The 21,849-nt window shown below is 42.6% G+C and overlaps 1 protein-coding gene and 1 long non-coding RNA gene across 2 annotated transcripts; both read left to right on the forward strand.

The window, feature by feature from the left end:
- The first annotated feature begins 617 nt into the window (after nt 1-617).
- LOC133916580 (steroid (22S)-hydroxylase) lies at nt 618-6,713 on the forward strand. The gene is made up of 8 exons (XM_062360316.1): nt 618-1,169; nt 1,275-1,611; nt 1,733-1,885; nt 3,856-4,107; nt 4,236-4,328; nt 4,995-5,073; nt 5,173-5,279; nt 6,247-6,713. The coding sequence occupies exons 1-8, from the start codon at nt 916-918 to the stop codon at nt 6,475-6,477; spliced, it is 1,506 nt and encodes a 501-aa protein (XP_062216300.1). The 5' UTR covers nt 618-915; the 3' UTR covers nt 6,478-6,713.
- Nucleotides 6,714-18,351: 11,638 nt separating this feature from the next.
- On the forward strand, nt 18,352-19,786 carry LOC133916581 (uncharacterized). Its single transcript, XR_009909517.1, has 2 exons — nt 18,352-19,490; nt 19,600-19,786. It is a non-coding gene; the product is annotated as an uncharacterized LOC133916581 (long non-coding RNA).
- The last annotated feature ends 2,063 nt before the right edge of the window (nt 19,787-21,849 follow it).

Consider the following 21,849-nt stretch of genomic DNA (forward strand, 5'->3'; position numbering starts at 1 on the left):
AGATGTTTGCTTTTTTTACTCTTTAGGCGATCAATATCAGCCATCTGATAAAGATCTGACAGTTATCTTTCTTTCTTTCTTGCACCGATGACTTCATCCCCTCCCACCGCCCGCCGCGCAACAGTTCTACTCGTGCAGCGCTCCCCTGCCACACCCGCCTCTAACTGTTTGCAACGGTTTTTCCGTCATCAGATCCACCACCACCGTCTTTCTCGCTAATCAATCCATATTCAAGCTCCCTGCCGTCAACCCCGCCTACCGCTCGTGGCTCCGACAGCACCATCACTGTCTCGCTGTATCATCATGCCACAGGCTACCGCCGTTCCAGCCGCCACCTCATCTTTTCTCTAACTCTGATGTCACCGGTGAAAAGATTAGGAAATGTGTAGAGATTAGGAAGTGTGTAGGAATAAAGGGAGCATACTTATATGTCATCGAATGCTTGTGTCATCCATCGGACGTCGTCGATTTTTCATTGCCATATAGGCTTGGAAACCGTGTCGGCGAGAAAATGGGCGATTTCACTGTTCTTCAATGGCTTGCAGAGAGCACTGACCCTACTGCCTGCGCCGGACCAAAATTAAATTCTGGCTAAAGTGCCCCCCTACAACCACCTCTCCCCTGTCACACGTCTCAAAAACTTATATAAAAGAGCGCCACAGAGAGGGGCCGAAGTGGGCGCCTTCTTCTTACCAAAATTTTCTTTGCGCAAAGCTTGCAGCGAGAGAAATTCAGAGCTAAAAGCCGTTCTTTAATTTAGCTCGCCCCTCCCTCTTCTTTTCTCTCTCTAACCCATCCGCTCTCTCTCTCCCTCTCACACACACACACAAAACCAACAAAGCGAGCAGCGAGTGATCAGGCAAAGCAACCGGCAGGATATAAATTTCAGAAAGGCCTCTGATCAGTAGCTAGCTCATGGGCGCCATTATGGCCTCCATAACCAGCGAGCTCCTCTTCTTCCTCCCCTTCATCCTGCTGGCCCTACTCACCTTCTACACCACCACCGTCGCCAAATGCCACGGCAGCCACCGGTGGCGCTCAACGAAGAAGAAGCGGCCGAACCTGCCCCCCGGCGCCCCCGGCTGGCCGTTCATTGGCGAGACCTTCGGCTACCTCCGCCCCCACCCGGCCACCTCCATCGGCCAGTTCATGGAGCAGCACGTCGCACGGTCCGTCGTCGGTACACAGAAGCTAGCACGCACGTAAGCATGGTGGTGGAATTAATTGAGAGCTAACGGTGAAGGCCATGTGGTGCCATGCATGGCATGCTGCAGGTACGGGAAGATATACCGGTCGAGCCTGTTCGGGGACCGGACGGTGGTGTCGGCGGACGCGGGTCTGAACCGGTACATCCTGCAGAACGAGGGGCGGCTGTTCGAGTGCAGCTACCCGCGCAGCATCGGCGGCATCCTGGGCAAGTGGTCCATGCTGGTGCTCGTCGGCGACGCCCACCGCGAGATGCGCGCCATCTCCCTCAACTTCCTCAGCTCCGTCCGCCTCCGCGCCGTCCTCCTCCCCGAGGTCGAGCGTCACACCCTGCTCGTCCTCCGGTCCTGGCCGCCCTCTTCCTCCGACGCCGCCGCCTTCTCCGCCCAGCACGAAGCCAAGAAGGTACACCTACCATCACCAACTAGCTAGTATACTGCACATGTAACTTGTCTCGATGCATGCCTGCCGTCCACGCGACGAGAACGCTAACGACCGATGGGTTCGTGCGTGCGCACTGGTGCAGTTCACGTTTAACCTGATGGCGAAGAACATAATGAGCATGGACCCGGGGGAGGAGGAGACGGAGCAGCTGAGGCGGGAGTACATCACCTTCATGAAGGGCGTCGTGTCCGCGCCGCTCAACTTCCCGGGGACGGCCTACTGGAAGGCGCTCAAGGTAGGTGTAGTGCACTGCTCCGCTGTCCCTTCTGTCTCTCTCTGACCGCGCGTGCACCCGTGCGGGTGGATTTCGCACAAAGGTTTTTTGTCGTTTAATTTCCAAATATAGGTGGCAACTAGCGTTTCATCAGATGATGTTACATGCACCAACCGATACGGTGGGGAAATATAACTTCAATATGCATGCTCTTATACAAGTGCTTTTATCTCGATTATCTATTTCTCTTATTTGAGTACTCATTCGTATGTTGATTATCTTATATAATCAATGATTTTTTTACATATCCCTCTAACATATCTCAAAGTAAATAAACGGTGTTGATAAGTTGGAAGGGAAAATTCCGCACTGTTATTGGACGGGTATGTTCATTTGCATCTATTATTGGATTGTTTATTTGCATTGAGATTTGTATTAAATGGGTATGTGAAAAATTCATATGATAAATGAAAGTATCAACAGATAAATGAGTATGATGTGGAAGGGATGAACGACAAAAATAGACCGTGCGTACAAACCATATTACGGAGTTGTATTTCTTCATATAAGCTATTTGTCCTCATATCTAGTGAAATTTCCCCCTTCGATGGGGGCGATACGATGCACATGAGCTGCAATCCTAAGGAAAAAGAAAATAAGGAAGCTAGTATAAAAGCTTATATATAGAGAGATGTTGTTAAATTTTATTTGGTAGTTTGTGTGTTGGTGCATGGCCCATCAATTTTTCATACATAGAGCTATCAGAGGGTCTGGGTCGCGTTAATATACTACAGAGCAGCAGCAGTGTGGGTTTTCAGATAGTGGATGGTCCAAGGATCGCTGTTGTGTCCAGTTTTCAATATTGCATCAGGTCCAATCAGAGAGACCACTGGATCTTTTCTTTTCTGCTATGGGCACTTGGATATATGCAAATCACCTCAAGTTCTTTTCTGTTCTGTACATTATTGGGTTTATGCACCCACAAAATAAGAAAAGGGAAACAGTTTAGAACAGTACTGGATAATTGCTATGCATGAGTCAAAACCTTTCTAAGCGGTACACATTTAGCTTGTACAAACATTGTATGTTTAGCGTCACATATTTAAGTTGATAATTATTTTTTTAGTAGATTAACCCTTTATTAATTTGCAGCTTATTTTCTTTCTTATCCCTAGCTATATCCTACTTATCCCTGATTTCGTTAAGAAAAAAATGGTTTCGTTCAGAAAAAAATATCCTACTTGTCCTTGGGGCCTGATCACCACTCATGGCCGCATAAAAATGCTGCGCACTTTTCACTACTTGTGAGGTCACAATCAAATGATCTTTACTGATTGCTCCCAGCTGCAGCATGCATGCTTGCTTTCACAGACTCTCTGTCTCCTACATGCATGTACACCTGTGTTGAACAGCATGCATCATACAATTGCATGTGGGGATTTAAATCTTTTTTCTTTTGGAGATTCTAAACAACTTAAAATTTAGATAACCAGCCTCCACAATTTAACATGATTATATGTTGGGTGAATCCATCATTTGTCATGATTCAACCGCTGACCAACTCTTGCCAGCCTGGAACAACATTCATTTCGTTAAGTAGGCAATTAGCAACCTTCATAACTTGCTCTTAGTTAATGAAAAAACAGAAAAAGTGCAGGCACTTTTGTTAGCTGAAGTCAATCATGCCCATCCTTCATACATGAAAAGGCAAAACTTTCTAAATCCTCGTCATTTCAGGGATGAACACGAGAGAAGGAAAATAACATATCTGCCCATATTTGGCGGTAGTTATACGTCATTTTTACTTCCAAATGAAACCACACATATTTCTCCAAAACAGAAAGAGCTACGAAAACATATTATCCTAGACTAGTAGGCAGTTAGGCAATATCTAGATGATAAGTTTGCTCATTAGAGAGGACTTTCCACTGTAAAAAGTTTGCTCTGTTGACCTCAAAATCACATCATACAATTACTGTGCTTTCCTGTAGTCTCGTGCTGCCATACTTGGAGTAATAGAGAGGAAGATGGAGGAGAGGGTTCAGAAAATGAACAAGGAGAATTCAAGTGTAGAGGAAGATGATCTTCTTGGATGGGCCCTGAAGCAATCCAATCTCTCGAAAGAACAGATCCTGGACCTCTTGCTGAGCCTGCTCTTCGCGGGACATGAGACGTCGTCAATGGCGCTGGCCCTGGCCATCTTCTTCCTAGAAGGATGCCCTAAAGCTGTCCAAGAACTCCGGGTACAAAAACTTAGTTTTATCCACTTCACTTTCACCGATCATTTCAAACTTTCTACAGTAATACTAGATGGTGCATGGTCAGAGAAATATTATGGAACTCTATAGTTACAGTGACATATCACTTGCAGGAGGAGCATCTTGAGATTGCTAGGAGACAAAGGCAAAGAGGGGCATCCAAATTGAGCTGGGAAGACTACAAGGAGATGGTTTTCACACAATGTGTAAGGCCATTTGTTCTGTTCGTTCCTTCCATAATAATGCTGGTGCAAGCTAGATCGATGTGTGCTCTGCTGTTTGCTTGCTTGATTCCAACTCGTACTAGCAGAAATCGTCTCGTCTAGATGCGTAGAGGATAGCAACTGCCAAAAATGTCATGTACGAATGGAAACTGAAGGCTCTGCAGAATAATTGGCTGGCCACTTTTGGAGCGCATGGTGTCTGCTTGCTCTCCGAGCAGGGTTCTTCTTGTTTTTGGTTTTGGAAGTTTCTAGAGGGCCAGGCCCATCATTTTGCAACGATCCAAATGCTTTGAGAAGTACACATTGTTCTCGTGTAGCATAAAAACCTAGAAGGTATCTGTATCGTATCTCGCTGTTCAAACGGAGTATGCAGAACATGCTTATCAAACATCATTCAGTTAACAATTAACTGAGGGGTAAGCATCCCTTGAGATGCCGGAAACTTGTCGGCAACCTGAAAATGTAGATGACAAATGGTTCATCAGATGGCACTATCTAGATGCCAGAAGCAGTTTAATATACTGTTTGTTATGGAAGCCAAAGGATCTTTGGTTCCCCTCCAAAGTTGCACAAGCTCTGATATTGAAAGTTGTAGGAAAAATGAATACTTTCATAGCATTACTGATGCTTTTCTTTTGTTGCTTACAGGTTGTAAATGAGACACTACGGCTGGGCAACGTGGTCAGGTTCCTACACCGGAAAGTCATCCGGGATGTCCACTACAACGGTAGCTTCAACTTTGCCTTCTCATTTCAGAAATTGAACACAAATTTCACAACGGATACTGGATATTTCTCTGTTGTGTGATGTCTCTTTCTACATGAAGGGTACGACATACCAAGCGGATGGAAAATTCTGCCGATATTAGCGGCTGTTCATCTCGATTCATCGTTGTACGAAGACCCCAATCATTTCAATCCTTGGAGATGGAAGGTCAGTGCCCCTGCAATCAATCATACCCTAAAAGTCAGGAATTGAGCCTAGCTTGGTTGGAGGTGTGGGTATACACCTTTATCATCTAGGTTAAGTCATCTTTAACTCAAATTTAGATGTCTATTTCTTCTTAATATAATATCACCTAATTCCTCCTAGGTGGATCGAGTTTTTTTTCCATACCCTAAAAGTTCAGTCTAGCCTTCTCCTCAGTCAATCGTTAACTAAGCTCTGCCTGCACAAGTTAACTGAAAGTAATACTGCTAACACTAGTGCTGTTGTCCCTTGAACATCGATCATTGATCCATCAAGAAAGAAAATATCTGGTCATCCAATCTCCGACTCGCTTTTGTCCAGTCAGTTAAACGTCAGAGCCAGGAGCCTAAGCTAAATATGCCACCTTGAACACTATCCTGCAAAAGACACGGTATCTTTTGTGCACATATAGCTCAACGGTTGATAAGAGCATGAACCTGACATGAAAGGGAATGCTCGCCTCGCACACGTGAGCGCAATTTCCTCTTGGTCCGATCAAAAGAGACGTGTCGATTCGCTAGTTGCAACGCAGCGCCCGGCTGCTGCTGCTGTCTCATAGTCAGTGGAGTCCCGGCTAATGATGCTCCGATAGCACGGTCCAATTGGAATAGGCTGGCACGTTGGATGGAATCCAGTGAGTGAGTGAGTGGAATCCATCCCGGCTACAGCGCAGCGTATTCTTATCCGCTACAAATCGATGGGGACATCCCCTGTCAATTCCTGGATGCGACGCGCACGTATGTTCAGACAATCCGTGCCATTATCAGTGCCCGTGTTTTTCCTGAAGCTTTTCCACTCCGGATTACCCTTTGTCCGCTGCAGTAGTTCTTTCATGCCCACAGATGTTTGGATCTGTTGATTCAGCTCGTTCAGAGTCTTGACAAGTATGACGAAATTCGCGTCTTTACATACTGCTTTGTTGCTGTTGCAGAGCAACACGCCCAGCAGCTTCATGCCGTACGGCGGCGGCACGCGGCTGTGCGCCGGGTCGGAGCTCGCCAAGCTGGAGATGGCCGTCTTCTTGCACCACCTGGTGCTCAACTTCCGGTGGGAGCTCGCCGAGCCGGACCAGGCCTTCGTGTATCCCTTCGTCGACTTCCCCAAGGGCCTACCGATCAGGGTCCAGAGGATTGCACCGGAAGAGGAGAAAATATTAATGTAGTGGTCTTGTATATCTAGGGAGGAGTACAGAGGAAACGTACGCGTTTCGTTCCTTTTTTTTTGTTGGCGGGAGGGGGGGTGGGGTTCTGTGTTTATGTAGAAGCGGGAAAGAAGGTAGGATATATAGATTAAAGATGGCGGGAAAATGTTGGGTATGTTTGTTAGTAGGTGGTAATAAGGTCGGTTCATAGCCTGTATCAAATATAATAATAGAAATATAGGGGATGACGTCTTATACTCTTATGTCACATGTAGTTTTTTTTTTCGAGTTATGTGTAGAAATTTCGTATCATTTCATCGTACTGTTAACTTTGTTTGTCTTAGAAATAACCTTCGTCTGTTGAATGGATTTCGTTACGAATTTCACAGTAGTCCTACAAGAATTTTGCAGAAAGATAGAATGATTCTCACATGATTCACAACTTAGTAAAGCAGTGTAGGTTAGCGAGAGCCAATGTGTGCGGTGCGCCATGCCCATCTGTCGACGACTAGTAAAGTCGATTATATAAATACTTACTAAAGTAGGAATTTATGATCATTAATGGTACGCATTGAAAATAAGGGTACAAAATTTTATACAGATCAAGTCTCTCTTAGAATAATAAACATACGTTATGTTCCGTCTTGATTATTCTTAGGAAGAGACAATTACAATAGAGGGCATCAGATCTAATCTTAAGAATTTCGGTGAGTTCTCTCATGTTCTAAATCCTAAAACTTTTGTTCGGTGAATCTAATTGTGGTATAATTCTATTGTAAATCTCAATAGGTTATTTTTGTCTTTATCCGACTAGACTTTCTTCGTATTTCTTGTTTGGTTTCTCGCTTCCCTTGCTCAATCGCTTCTTCTCCTTCCTCCCTTCTGGCCATACTCCTTTTCCTCCTTATATACCTGGGTTGAGGAGACATAACGTACTTAGAGTTTTTTATTATAACATTTTTAGATTGTATTATTTTAGAAAATATGAAGGACTCTTTTCTAATCTGGGGATGGTTGTCGTGCGGAACACAATGAACTGCCTAGAGTATCAGCACATGTGTTATTTACCTCATGTGATATCCATATCTAGGTATATTGTATTTCTGATAAATTCTTAATTATTAATTACCAAATCTTTATCATTGTCCTTCAATATTGTATGATTTTTGAGAAATTTTAGAATTAAAGGGCATCACTTTTGAGAAAATATTGAGCATTAGGTTTAATAGATGGTTAAGCTTGGAAAAGATGAGCTCTTTCTTATGCAATTTTTCCTATTCCAAGTTGTGAGCTTATTTTTTAAATATAGGGTCAAGCTCTGCCACCAATTCAAAAGAAGTGTGTATGTTTGATAAAAAAAAAAGCAAGACATAAGCTGGAAACTCATTTGGGTCTCACCACAAAAATCCCTCTTGCCACCGATCTTGGAACAAAGTGTAAGGAGAACTACAAATTATATTAACAAAGTAGAAAAGGATATAAATAAGAACAGTTACATGACAACAGTTGGTGCCTAGGACTTCCCCGACACCGCCACCTTGCCCCCTCCCACCCTCTCTTCTACCCTGTCAACCTTGTGGACAGTGAGGAGGAGTTCTGTCTTTCTTGTAGATCTACTAATATGATTTTATTTTCATTCAATAAAGGTATTGTTTCCTAGAGTCACTCATGGTGGTTGCAATGATGCGATGATCATGAAAGATTGGGTTCCTCCTCTTATCTGGTGACGACAGTGAAGCACAGGAGATGTTAGCTTCTTCTCCATCTCTTTGGAGTAGGGTTGGAGAACTTCATCATCCTCTTGTGCAAGTTATTGTTCCGGATTGACGGCTTCACTATTTCTAGGCTCAAATTTTGTTTCCAGACTACTGTATCCGATGAATTTGTGAAAGGTAGCACCAAATTTGATCGTTTACCTAATTCGGCGAGGACACCGCCAATGTTAATTCTAAGTCTCAGGTGCATTTTGATAGTGAATTTGAAGTGTTGCCTATCGCGGTTATCTAAGGGTTGAGGGTCCCTCATCAGCATTTGTACAAGATTTCAACTCCGTTTGTGACGATATGCTTTGTTCAGCTGTTGTTGGGTGACATGAAGGATGATAGAGGTTATCATAGGTGACTAAGAGAACCGGATTGCTTTTCTTTGTAATTTCCTTATACCTCATGAACCTCGAGAAATATGGAGACATATTTCTTACCAATTTAATACAATTTTAGTATCATATTGAAAAGAAAAAAGATATAAATAAGAGAAAAGATATTTACGTAGGCACCAACCAAGGAAACTTGACAACCAAGGAGGGAACCCCATCTCATCACCTACGACCTAACTACTAGAAGCAATTCACCTACCAGCACAATGTCCAACCACCAACAAATAAAAACTGAAGGCGGGCCAACAACATCCCCCAAGCCTCCAAAGTCCCACCGAAATAAGGAAAAAAAATCCATTTTGCTTCCCTCAACTATTGCTCAAGTCCGTTTCCCCCTCCTCTCAACTGTAAAACCAGACATTTTACCTCCCTCAATAGTCAATATCGATTATAATTCCTCCCTAACCCCGATTCAGGCTAGTTTTGGTCGACGTAGACAAAGTAACATTGCAAACTTGCCATGTCAGCACTCAAATAAAATCCCCAAGCTCGTATCATTTTCGCATCCATTCCTCTGTTCCTCATTTCGCAGTTGTAACCCTAGGGCTCACATGTGGTTCACCGGTGCAGATGGCGACCCCTTCCTGGAGCTTAGACTCTTCGTCTGGTTGGAGTTGGGATGGTGTGAACTCATCCTCCCCCATCTCGTATAGGGAGGGCCCCTTGAAGTATGAGACACCGATCGTGTGCCAATGCAACAAGAAGGCGACAAGATGGATCTCGTGGAGCAATGAGAACCTCGCCCGAAGGTACCAGAAGTGTGCGCAAGCTCGGGTGAGTGAAATAGATGAATTTGTCTTCTATTGTGGACAGATTTCTCTTTGGTTCATGCTTGGCTTGATTTCTTTGGTTTGACACTTTACCCTAACCCTTGTTGGTTCATCCTTGTCATATATGAGCATAAGCCTCTTAACCAACCCATACTTGATAATAACTTTCTTGAATTGCTTCTTACCACTGAACTTCATTCCCAAAGCTAATATGGGAACACATTTCTTATTCAACCTTTGATACTTGCTCTCCTTCCTTCTTAACTGTCCATCACTGACAAGCTCTTCTACTGACTCTTCATCATTATTGTCAGCATATGGGGCCTCATTTTCTGAATCCTCAATTTCAACAAACCCTGCTAGCCCTTTGTGCTCCGCTTAAGGACTACATCATCAAGCTGGGCAACTTGCCCATGCTTCAACTTTCTCTTGAATTCTCTAAATTTCTTGAATATTTCTACTAATTTTTCATCCTTCTCTAAAGACCATGATCTCCAAGCATATATTCACTGTCTGTGCTAGATAACACAGTTATCTCATCCTTGTTTCCTGCTTGGCAAGTACCTTCTTTCATAACTACTTTTCCCTTCTTGCTTGGATTATTGTAGAACTCCTTGAGCAACTTAATCTGCTTGTCCACCTCTTCCCTTGATCTAGTTCTAGTGACCATCAGTAGTGGGTCAACCTCTGATACTTCCTCTTCATCATCATCTTCTTTTGAATCAGCCTCATCCATTTCTACCATTTCTTCCTCAAAATAACTAGCCTCAGCCCCTCCTTTGTCCTCATCATCTGATACTTGTTCAACTCCTTTCTCCTCAAGATATATGTCCGCAACCCCTCATTCCACAATGCATTCAGACATATGCACACATGACTTGTCATCAACCAATGCTCGTAGCTGGAAGGACAATGATGTCGTCTAGATGGGGGATGAATATGCATTTTTATAAAAGTTTGTCCCCTTTTTATAGTTGACCTAAATTTATAGCGTAAATAAAACTAACGTATTTTTCACAAGTGAAAAACCTAAATATGGTAGGCTCAACTAGTGCACAATCACTCTAAACAAGTGTGAAGATTACAATCTTAGAGTGACAAAGATTATTCAAATCTAGCAAGGTATAAAAAAACCCCAATCAAGAGTTCCGATCATATTAATCAGATATTCCGATTGAAACCAATCAGATGTTTCGATCCTAGTGATCGGATATTCCGATCTGTTCAGGATAGCTAGATGTAAATCACGAAATTAACTCAAAGCATGTACATACAAGCATACGAGCATGAATATCAATGTAATGCATATGAGTAAGGAAACATAGAGACAAATGATTTGTTACCAAAGTTTGGATATCCACCGATATCCTACGTCTCTATTGAGAAACCTCGGTCGCACTTGAGCCAAATCTTTTTCAACCATTTTCCTTATGAGGTTGCACAATACACTCCTCGCATCCACTATGGTCAACTCTTCCTCCACTCCGGAGAAGGTGAAGTTCCGCAATCACTTCCGGGACTCCTCACAATCTTCACCTTAGGAGATCGCCAGTAATCCACCACCGAGTCGTCTAGGAGACGGTGGTCTCTAAGAGTAACAAACTCCCAATCTTGTGCACGATTAACTCCAAGTGCTCAACACATGCAACTAATGCGACAACCGTGGGTTACCAAAGCACCACACCCTTCACATATCTCTATCTCTATTCACTAAGCCACAAAGGCTTGGTTCTCACCAAATCTCGATAGAGAGGGAAGAGGAGCACTCAAAGGTGGAACACCAAGTTTCAACACCTCACACAAGCAGCACAAAGCTAGCCAAAGAACCCACCCCATGAAATGAGATCAATGGGTATTTATACTCCACTCTGAAAAACTATCTGTTGGTAGTTTCTCCACTGATCGGAACTTTCGATCCCTAGAATCCCAACAGTTAGAAATTGGCTATTACAACATTTTCCAGCACACATCGGATGTTCCGATCTTCACATCGGAACTTCCGATCAGTTCAAAACAACAGATTTAAACTTCACAGACGAACCCAGATCTGGCGAAAACTACACATCGGAACTTTTGATCCAGACTTCAGAACTTTCGATTAAAAACTTACTCCTAACCAAGAACCCCAACTCGATACAAGACCGGAGATTCCAATCCCAATCAGAACTTCTAGTCACCACATCAAAACTTCTGATTAACTCCCACATAGCTAACTAAGAACACCAAGTTCTCAATAAACCAGACCGTCTGACTCATATCGGAACATCTGATCAACACATCGGAACTTCTGAAACCTATCACTCACAACTCGAGAACACCAAGTTCTCAGAGACCGGACTGTCCGACTCAAATCGGAACTTCTGATCCAAACATCGGAACTTCTGATACACACAGACTTTTACCAACAAAGACCCTCTTGGAACTTTCGGAAACACATATCCGATACTTCCACGAGTTTAATCACCAGAGATTAAACTAGATGCTACATGGCATACCACTGTCACACCCTGATTTTCACTTTTCTCAATTTCTAAAAATTTCCAAGATTAGAAGCTAGATTGAACAATTAGAATAGGAAAAATCCTATTTTCTAAATTCAAATTCAAATTTGAATAAGGTTGTTAATTGTTTGTATGCATTCATGCTGAATAATAGGCATTTATGGTTTTATTGTTTTTCTCTGGATCTTATTTGAGCTCATTTGGATTTTATTTGAATTCTTCTGAATTATATTTTATTTCCAAAATACCAAAATGTTTTCATAAGTTCAAATTATTTAATTTGGTTTCAAAAGGTTATCAAGCTTGTTGAATTTTTCTAGAATTTATAGGCTTTATTTGCTTTTTATTTGAATTTTAGTGCTTTCTTCCTTTAGTGGAAATTCTCAAAACAAAACAATACTCTTTAAAACTCAACCTAGTCCGGCCCAACCCTTTCTCTCTTTCGGCCTGGCCCAGCCCATCGACCCCTCCCTCTCCTTTCCCCACCTGGACCCGGCCGACCCAGCCGCTCCTCTCTCCCACCCCAAGCCTAGCACCAGAGCACGCCTCTCCTCTCCTCTCCTCCTGGGCCTAGTGCCACGGCCCAAGCTGCTTTCTCCGCGTGTCGCCACCAGGTGGACCCGTGCCAAGTCATCTTCAACCCGGACTCTTAGCGAGTCTGAGCCAGAAACAAGAGCATCGCCGTCGTTCGAGTTCGGATCGAGCACGAGCTGCCGCCTTCCTTTTTCCGCACGAAACCACGCCTATATATGCTCCTTCGCCCCTTGGTTTTTCCCATCAAGCCAAGTCGCCAAGTTCTGAGCCAACCGCTGAAACATAGCACCACCGCCGCCATTGCCACTGCCTCTGCCTCGGTGGAGCTCGCCACCACATAGTTCTAGCTCTGCTTAGCGTCAACCGAGCAGCCCAAGCGGTCCACCGCCACCGCCAGCCGCCGAAGCTTCTCCCGCCGTCGCTTTGGTTTCCCGACCGCTGGAGCTACCCCACCGACGAGATCCCATGCGTCTCCTCTACCTCTGCCATCGCTAGCCCCCTTCACGAGCCGTGTCGCCCGTGGTGAGCCTCAAATTGGAACCCCTGTGCTCTCCTCTCCATTTGCCACCGCTCACCATCGTCGCTGGCGAGCCGGAGCGCCATCCTGACGAGTTTTCCGGCCATGCGCTGTCGTGCCACCCCCGGCTCCACCGTGTTTTTCCCCTCCGGTAACCCCATCTTTTCTCAGCCATCAGATCCTAGTTCATCAGCCAAATTAGATCTATAACATACCCTTTCAGCAACCAATCTAGATCTACCACGTGTCATACAAAATCCCAGCCAGCTCAACCTTGCCACATCATCCTTCCACGTCAGCATCTTCACTGATGTGTTAGTCCAGTCACCTTGCCACATAAGCCAATCTAGCCCAGTCAATATTTCCTCCTTTACAGTACAAAAATAATTCCAAATATTCCTAGGAATTGGTAATTTTGCAGTTTAGCCCCTAAACTTTTCTGTAATTACAAAAGAGCCCCTACCTTTTCACACTTAGGCCCCTAGACTTTTCCAAAATAAAAATAGGTTCTTCTATTTTTACAAAAAGGTCCCTAAAATTTTCTTTTAATTACAAATTAGTCCTTTTCTTTTATTAAATAAATCCTAATCTTGTTTTTAGTGTAACTTTTTCGTCATAGCTTCATTTTAAGCGATTATTGCGCTGTTAGATTCGTTTCTCCGAGCTCTATATTTGTAGATATGTTTTATATTGTTATTTTTTGTTTTGTGTTCTATTCTTAGTGTATTTTTTTTGCGTGCTTTACCGGTAATTATGCGATTAGTCGATAACGTCCCGGATCAATTTGAGGAACGTCAAGATCAAGAGCTAGGATACACTGAGAAGCAACAAGGAGAAGGAAAGTGTCCTTAATCATCTTGAACCTATGATTTAAACTATTTTATTTTACAAAATTGCATACAGTGTCTGTCAATATGATGAGTAGTCACCTCTGTTAGAGTTTTATCTAGATTTTTCCTTATCATCCCTTGAAACCTAGATGATTTATGGTTAAGTATCTTTGGTGGGTAGATTTCTTAGCTATGCTTTTGGGATACTGGGAAGTATCATAATCTTGACTGATGAACAATGGTGGTTAACTTGTTAATGGTTTAGCAACATGAAATCTTAGGCCTTGAGCATATGGATATTGGTGATAGTGGTCATGGTTATGTGGTTGGTTTAGTGTTTGTTCAAATGATCTAATTAAGGACCGGTTCGTGGAGCGACATATGGGTAGGCTTAGCCGATTAATTAGGGTTCTTCCAGTATTGTGTGGGCCAGATGGGAGGCGTGGATGAGGGAAGTTAATTCTCAGAAATCGCAGGGCACAAGAGGGTACTTCTAGGTGGCAGCACCTAGCGGTGAAACCTGGAGTGTTGGTGACACATACTGGGAGGATTCTTTGTAAACGCTTCATAGTGATCTCCTAGCAACACACCACTGGCGTGTGTATAGTGCTTGACCGGCATTGCAACATGGAGACTTTAGTCATCTGCTTGCAAGTGATGAAGTCACGACCCATGGGAAAGTTGTACAACCTCTGCAGAGTGTAAAATCTGATATATCAGTCATGCTCACAGTCATGAGAGACTTAGACTCTCACATGATTAGTTGGTTTTGGATATAGGTTATGGTTATAGTTATGATCATAGTCTTGATGGTACATGAGGTACTGGATGGTGATGGTTATCTTTGGATGGATGGTTGTTGGGTGGTTTGTGTTTCATTCACTTAATAACTGCTTAATGCTTTTGAGTCCAAATGTCTTTTCTTTACTCGCATTTACGCAAATATACCATGTGTTAGCCTGTTTTTGTTGAAAGCCTACATATCATTATTTTTCCACACTTACTGAGTACTCCATATGCTCACCCTTGCTATCTCTCACAATACATATGCTGCTCAGTGGAGGACTTCCAACATTTCCAAGACGACAACCTGGTGTTCTAGGATCGTGTCTTCCGGTCGGTGCTTGTGGAGTTCTTGGTCGTCTATGCTTTCATCCTGCTGACATCGTTTAGTCTGCCATCGTTTAGCTAATAGAGTTGTTTAGATGAAGTCTTTAATGTAAAATTTTAACAGTTGTAAGTTAAAATATTGCTTTTGTATTTCACCTATGATGTCCTTATGTATGAACTTTCTGGGTACATATAAGTCGTATCTGGTTTTGTCCGTTAAAACCGGGTGCGACAACTACACACCACAAAGGCAAACAATAACAAATGGTTAAATCTAAAACACATTTTAGATACACAGGACTTATAAAATAAACTCTCAACACAAACACATCCCGCAATAAGCACATGGTTTGAGTAGTCGATATATCAAACGAGCAGCACTTTCGATAGCTCCTCTTGATATTACAGTTATCAATCCTATAACTAGGTACCCCACCAAACTCATTGAGATTGACAAAACTGGAAAATATATTCTAGTTATATCTTTGCCTTGATGGCTTCTCAAGTGTGTATGAGCTTTCTCTAGACTCCATCAGCATGACATACATTCAAATGACTGAGTGGAGGGGTATTTATAGCCTCAAACCTGTGCACTAGCCGTTAACCCAACGGCTCATAAAAGTTGTTAATACCGAATGATTCGGTGAGAACAATAGTACTAACACCGGATCGTCCGGTGAGCACACTCTCACAAACTAGCCGTTGGAACCCCACTCAAGCCTTTGTGAATACCGGCACTCCATTGTATACTTCATCTCCATCATCGGACTATCCGGTGAGTATATACTTAGCATTCGAGCCAATTGCATCCTCTCTATGTAAATTGCACCGGTGTAAATATGTGATGCACATCACTTCATCACCGAACTATCCGGTGAGTTGACTTCAGCCAACTGAGCCAATGCAACACTCTCTGGAAATAATTCTCCGATGTGCACAGCCTTAATCACCAGATCATCTGATACGTTGAACTTCGTTCTGTCTCTTTTGCACTGTTCATTGTCCAGTGTGTGCAACACATTGATCACCAGACCATCCGATGCTTTGATCTTCAATGTCAATGGCTGCAACATTCTCTGGACAAAATACTCCAGACTGTATCTTCTCTGATCATCGGATCTTCCGGTGAGGTCTTCAGGCCTCTCTCCGCTTTGTCAAATATGCTCCAATAAGTTCAGCACCTAGAGCACCAGATCATCCGATGAGACAAATCTTTCCGGGACTTCTCCAATTCAATCCAACTTTATCCCGGCTACGGTGACTTCTTCATGTATTATATCTATTAGACCTACTAACATATATTTTTGACAAACATGTTAGTCTCATTGACTATGTTGTCATAATCACCAAAATCACAATCATAACCTAATAATGCCATTTTCGCTACATATGACACCATACTCAATCCATCATGTATCACCTATAAAATAACCTACTAACAATTTTAATATAATTATTAGTTCATAGGTATTATCATTAATTACTAAAACCATACTTAGGATTAGATGAACCTTTAGCAACCCATTCTGAAGCTCTAACCTAGGAAATAACTAATACAGTATGGTGCCACCAGTGACACTACAATGGTCCCATAGATGTCCCTCAATTTCAGGCAAAGAAACATTGCCGATATCAATGTAGGACATTGCCTCACTTCATCCACAATAATGCAATTGCTTCCCATCATTTACTAACTCACCGTTGAAATGAAATCTCACTGCGAGTGTGCCAATAACATCCATGTCCTAAATCTACATACAAAAGACAACAACTCCTTACTCTGTGCAATATTATAGGACCAGTCCCAACAAATTAACAATAAACTAACACCAAATCACCGAATCCAGATGCACTTTTTGAGCTGACTACTTGATTTTATATGTCGAACACATTAGCCATTTCTTCATTGGCCTAACTAAGGAATAAACAATGCATCGAATCCTACAACTATGTCGATTGGAGGGGAAACAACACTAATGTTACAAAGGTCTTCAAATCTTGTCCACCATAAGCTCCCTCCATGTCGATTTGGTCACCTCGCTGTCTTAATCTCCTTCCGCATCGCCCTGGAATCTCTACTCGAGCTGCCTGCGGGAGCTAGGGTTTCGCTTGTGCACCGTTGCAGAATGAGGAATGGATGAGAAAATGAATCGAGGTCGAGGATTTTATTTGAGTGCTGACATGGCAAATTTGCTACGTCACTTCGTCTATGTCGGTCAAAATCAGCCTGAATCGGGATTAGGGTGAAATTATAACTGGTATTAATTGTTGAGAGAGGTAAATATATGATTTTGTGGTTGAGAAGGAAAAAATAGACTAGACAATAATTAAGAGAGGCAAAATAGACTTTCCCCCCGAAATAAACTCAACCAGGGTAGCAGCCCATAACCTGAGGCCCAAAAGGCCTAGTGCGAGGTTGGCACCGCCGCGAATCAACCAATCATGATCTCCCACAGCGGCAGACACAAACAGCCTATCTTCAGTTCCGTCCACAAGAGATCCCGTGAACCAATGACGCAAGCAGTGACGCTAATTGCCGTCAGGTTGCGGTCTCGAAACGCAATCGACGTGTCATCGCCAATGACCCTCCGACACGTGTTTCTCATCCTGTCCGTCCGAAACGAGCGGCCTCATCTTTGCCGTCGGATTCCCCCAACGGGACAATAAATACCTTCGCTAACCATAGTCACGTTTGCCCTACCACCGTGCCTCCCCCCTGCCTGGATTCAGAGGTCGCCGCGGTCCTCCGCTTAATCCCTTGACGCCTGATTCTAGACCTCTCTGGAACAACCTACCTTTCGTGTCGATCCGCCTAGTTTCCGGATCGAGCCACGGATCCGGTCGCGCAACGGTGAGTCTCCTGGCTGCGCTTGTTTCTTGTGTTGTGCAGTTCCGATCGGATGGGCTGCGCGGGCGGCGAGATCTGGCGCTTCTCAGCGAGATTGGGATTTTCTGAGCGGATTCGAGGCATCGGAGTCGGATAACCCTCGTCGTATCGCTGGATCCATTCTGCTCCTCCTCGCGTGATGATGTTGTGTTGATAATTATTGGATGAAATTTCGATAATTATTGGATCCGTGAGATGTTGCTCAGAGCGAGCCGTGCCGAGCTGAAGTCAAGGTAAGGTAAAGTATGTAACTCGAGTCGCGTGTGTAGAGGGGAAAAGAGAGGCTAGAAGAGATGAAAAAAAATGAGATGTGACATCTTACAGAGGCCTTTGCCATGTTGGGTGCGCTCGCATGGCAGGCCACCGTAATAAAGATGTTTTTGTGTCTTGGGGGGAGATCGCACGGGGGATGGATTTTTTTGGCCCCGGGTTCTCCCCTCTTGTGTCCCTGTGTCGTGCTTCCTCTTGTTGCCTTCTCATCTTGCAGCCACTACTGCTACTCGTCTCGGCGTGTACGAATTAATCAAGGAGCTACAGTCCAAAAAAGGTACAACTCATAATCTGAAGTTGCAGTTCATAACACTAGACTTGTAGTCTTGCTTGTTCATATGCGCTGTTTTAAAATCCTGTGCTATACGTTAATAATCCCTCTAAATTGTTCATCTGTTAATAAATATGTAGAAATATACCACCCGGTTATTGTAGAATTACGAATTGCATGAATTATCGACTTTGGAGATTCAAGCTCCAAGCGTTTGCAGGTTTTTGCATAATTGCACACGAATCTTCCCTTTTGAAATCGTAATTCAACAGCCGTAAAGATCTCCACAAATTTCAAAAGCCTTGTTAGCTGGAATCTGCAATTTTTCAGTCATCCTGACTAAAGGGTTCGCGTTAGTCGCACCACACGGCTCTCTATTTTTGTGATACATCTAAATTCTGATTTAGAGATGAGAAGTATGTACGGGTGACTAATGATTCTCTCGGCTGGTAACTGAAGTCTTTTGGACATTTCTCACTACTAACCGAGGTTGTTGATGGCCTTTTCGCTTGAAATCATCTCTTGTGCATTTTGTTTACAAGAATATATGATCCTAGTTCTGCTCCTAGTGGTTTTGTTTCAGAAGTGCAGATCTTTATTGATCTTGTATTTTTACATACGACTTTATGTTACGAGTTTCAGTTGTGTATTTTTTAGCATCACCTGTGCATTCCTAATTTTTAGTTGACGCAAACCGTCTCGTGGGTATTTGTTTATAGTAAATATGTAATAGCCTTGTAAGTTTGCATCGCTTGTCAAAAGTTGTATGAAGGATTCAACTGTTTATACTCGCAACAAGGGTCAAGCAACGAGTGACTACAAAAAATGGTGCCTCCGGTGATGATGGAGCGTGCTTGTACGATTGAAGGCTTTAAGCAACCTGTTATGTGCTGATGGAGCGTGTCAACTGTAGACTTTGTGCTGTTTACATCCTATGGTGATTCTCGTTCGGTTGCTGGGTGATCTGCGTCATCAAGCCAGGTCTTCGTGGCTTCTGCAGTTAATGCATAACACAAACACAATTATTGCGTTAATGGTGGACCGTTTCCTGTCATTATTTTTCATTGTTCTTGAATCAAGGAGGTATAAGGGTGGTCTATTCTGGAAGATTTATCAACAGTATTAAATCATCAGTTCAGAGGTTGGTCGTTCTTACGCTGCAACACAAGTTGCTTGACGGTATGAAAAGGTACTTATGAGCTAGTTTTTATGAATAACTATTCTGCTAATTGTGCTCATGTTGAGGTTTTATGTAGAACTATTCTGTTAATTGTGCTCATTATGTGGAGTGTGCGTAGTTGGAAGTTGTACTGCTGTTGTGCACGTAATTGGTGTGGACTGCCGGTATGAAATGTGTTACAGCTGCAGAATCTATGTACAGTAAATTAAATTTGTTTTATGCTTAGTTGTTCCCCGAGTTGACAGGAGCTGTTCGTTTGTCATCGCTGTGTCTTTTCAATTTCAATAGTGCTTATTTAGTTGTAATTTTTGCAATTATTAAGTTAGGAGCAATGTTTTAGAATGCGTAACAGTAAAAATCGCACTTCGTCTAACTAGGTTACACGGTTTATCCTTAACTAGGTTATACGGTTTATCCTTAACTAGATTATACGGTTTTAAGTATAGGAACAGCAAATAGATCAAATTGACAAAATCGTAGCGGTTGGGTATGCGATTTTAGTTTGGAAAATTAAGTGAGTTATTGGGTCAAGGGACTTTCCGAGAAATTGTTACGTGTGCGGTTATTTGAGAGAATTGTGCTTTTAGCCGAAATCGATCCGCCAAAGCTGGAAAAGCAGTCTGCTTATTACCCAATGCATAATGGCCGTCTGTGGTGACGTATCTGTGGATCTTTCTCGACACGGTGAGGTCCTCCATGGACTTATGGCTCAGGGCCTAGTCTCGGACGGAAGGTGGTTCGATTCCACCAAGATCCTGTAGTCCCCATCCTTGCGTTTCACTAGCTGTGTTCAATCGCTTAATTAATCTGGACATCCAAACCGACTGTTATAGGTTTGTAAGTACCATTATGTTTCACTTTGCATTGTTGAATACTTGTCTTTCAGGGCCTGTTCGGAAGATCGGGATCCAATCCATTTCTAGGATTTCCAAAGCTCAGTGTCAAGAAATGCTGCAGCCCAGAAAAGTGTTCGGTTGGGCCATTTGGGCTAGGAAAAAGAAAATAGTGTGGAGAGGCATTTTTATTTTTCCTAGAATCGTCGGGCGACTCGTTGTTTTGCTCTGCGCGCAGTTTTCACAGCTTTCGCGACGAACTAGCTTTGTTATTCTGTCTGTCTGTGCCGAACTTGGCGCATAATTCACGCAGCGTTGCCTTACCAGCCCAACATTTTTTTTTGCTTCAACAGTTTTTCCCCGAGACATGTCGATTTAAATTTTGGTTTGTTATTTCAATATTTTTTACTATGACTAGTAGATTTAACATTTCTTTTGTTGATTAATTTTTTTCGGAATTGCTTAAAATTTATTTGGACTTCTTTAGATTTTAATTTTTGCAAATGTCTCTTGAAAAATTTCTTGAATTTCAGGAGACACAACCAAGTAGTAATGCCATTAGTATTTTTAGGAAATTTTCGTAAAATTTTTAGTCATCATTTAAAAACAAAAAGTGAAATTGAAAAGGCACACACGTACAGCTACATCAGAAGCAATAAGCAAGCAAGCAGCCTTGTCTCCCAGTGGCCTGCGTGCGCACGCCCACTCATCGGGCCCGGCGCTCGTGTGGCGCAGCTGCCCTCCGCCCGGCCCCCACCTTGCCCTGCTCCGTGTGTTATGAATAAACATCTTTTAGTAAGAGTTGTGACTATTTAAATTTTTTAATAGATAGGTTTTTTATTATATATACATATATAAACATCTTATGAATCAATAAAGAGTTTTATTCCTTACTTTTTTTATCTCTACTTTTATTTCTTACTGCAATACTTTATATCAATCTAACATCGGTCAACAGAGGAAGAACAAGTACGTGTGAAGGGAAAAAGGAGGATAAAGAAAAGAAGTTTTATCCTTTGCAAAGTGTAAGTGGTTTTGTTTGGTCTCTTCATTCTTTTAGTATATTTCTAGTAGAAATTTAGGATTTAATGATATTATTATTATTATTATTAAATACATTACTTTATATGGGGGCGATCCTCAGGTCGAATGGGCCTAAGGCCTGATGGGCCTCAGCCTAGTTGACTTGGCCCATGAGGCCAATTTTATAGAGAACACCTTGCATTTTTGTTTAATTACGTTAAAAATACAGTGAATTATTATTTTCTATTTAACCCTCTAGTTTTAAATGTATTGCACTGTATTATATTTATATCATATAAATATATATTTCAGACATTTTTTTTTGGAAAATTTGTAATATTATTTTGCTATTAAGCATTCCCTGTAACATATAGTTGATATTAATAACCGTGTTAATTTTGCAATGGAGAGTTACCTTGCAAAATTACAATGCAAAATTTTAAGTGACTACTCAATTAATATTGGTATAACACAAGATCGTGGACGTTATGAAATACTACTGTAATATTTGT

The sequence above is a fragment of the Phragmites australis genome, chromosome 4 (assembly GCF_958298935.1).
Source record: "Phragmites australis chromosome 4, lpPhrAust1.1, whole genome shotgun sequence".
Taxonomy (NCBI): domain Eukaryota; kingdom Viridiplantae; phylum Streptophyta; class Magnoliopsida; order Poales; family Poaceae; genus Phragmites; species Phragmites australis.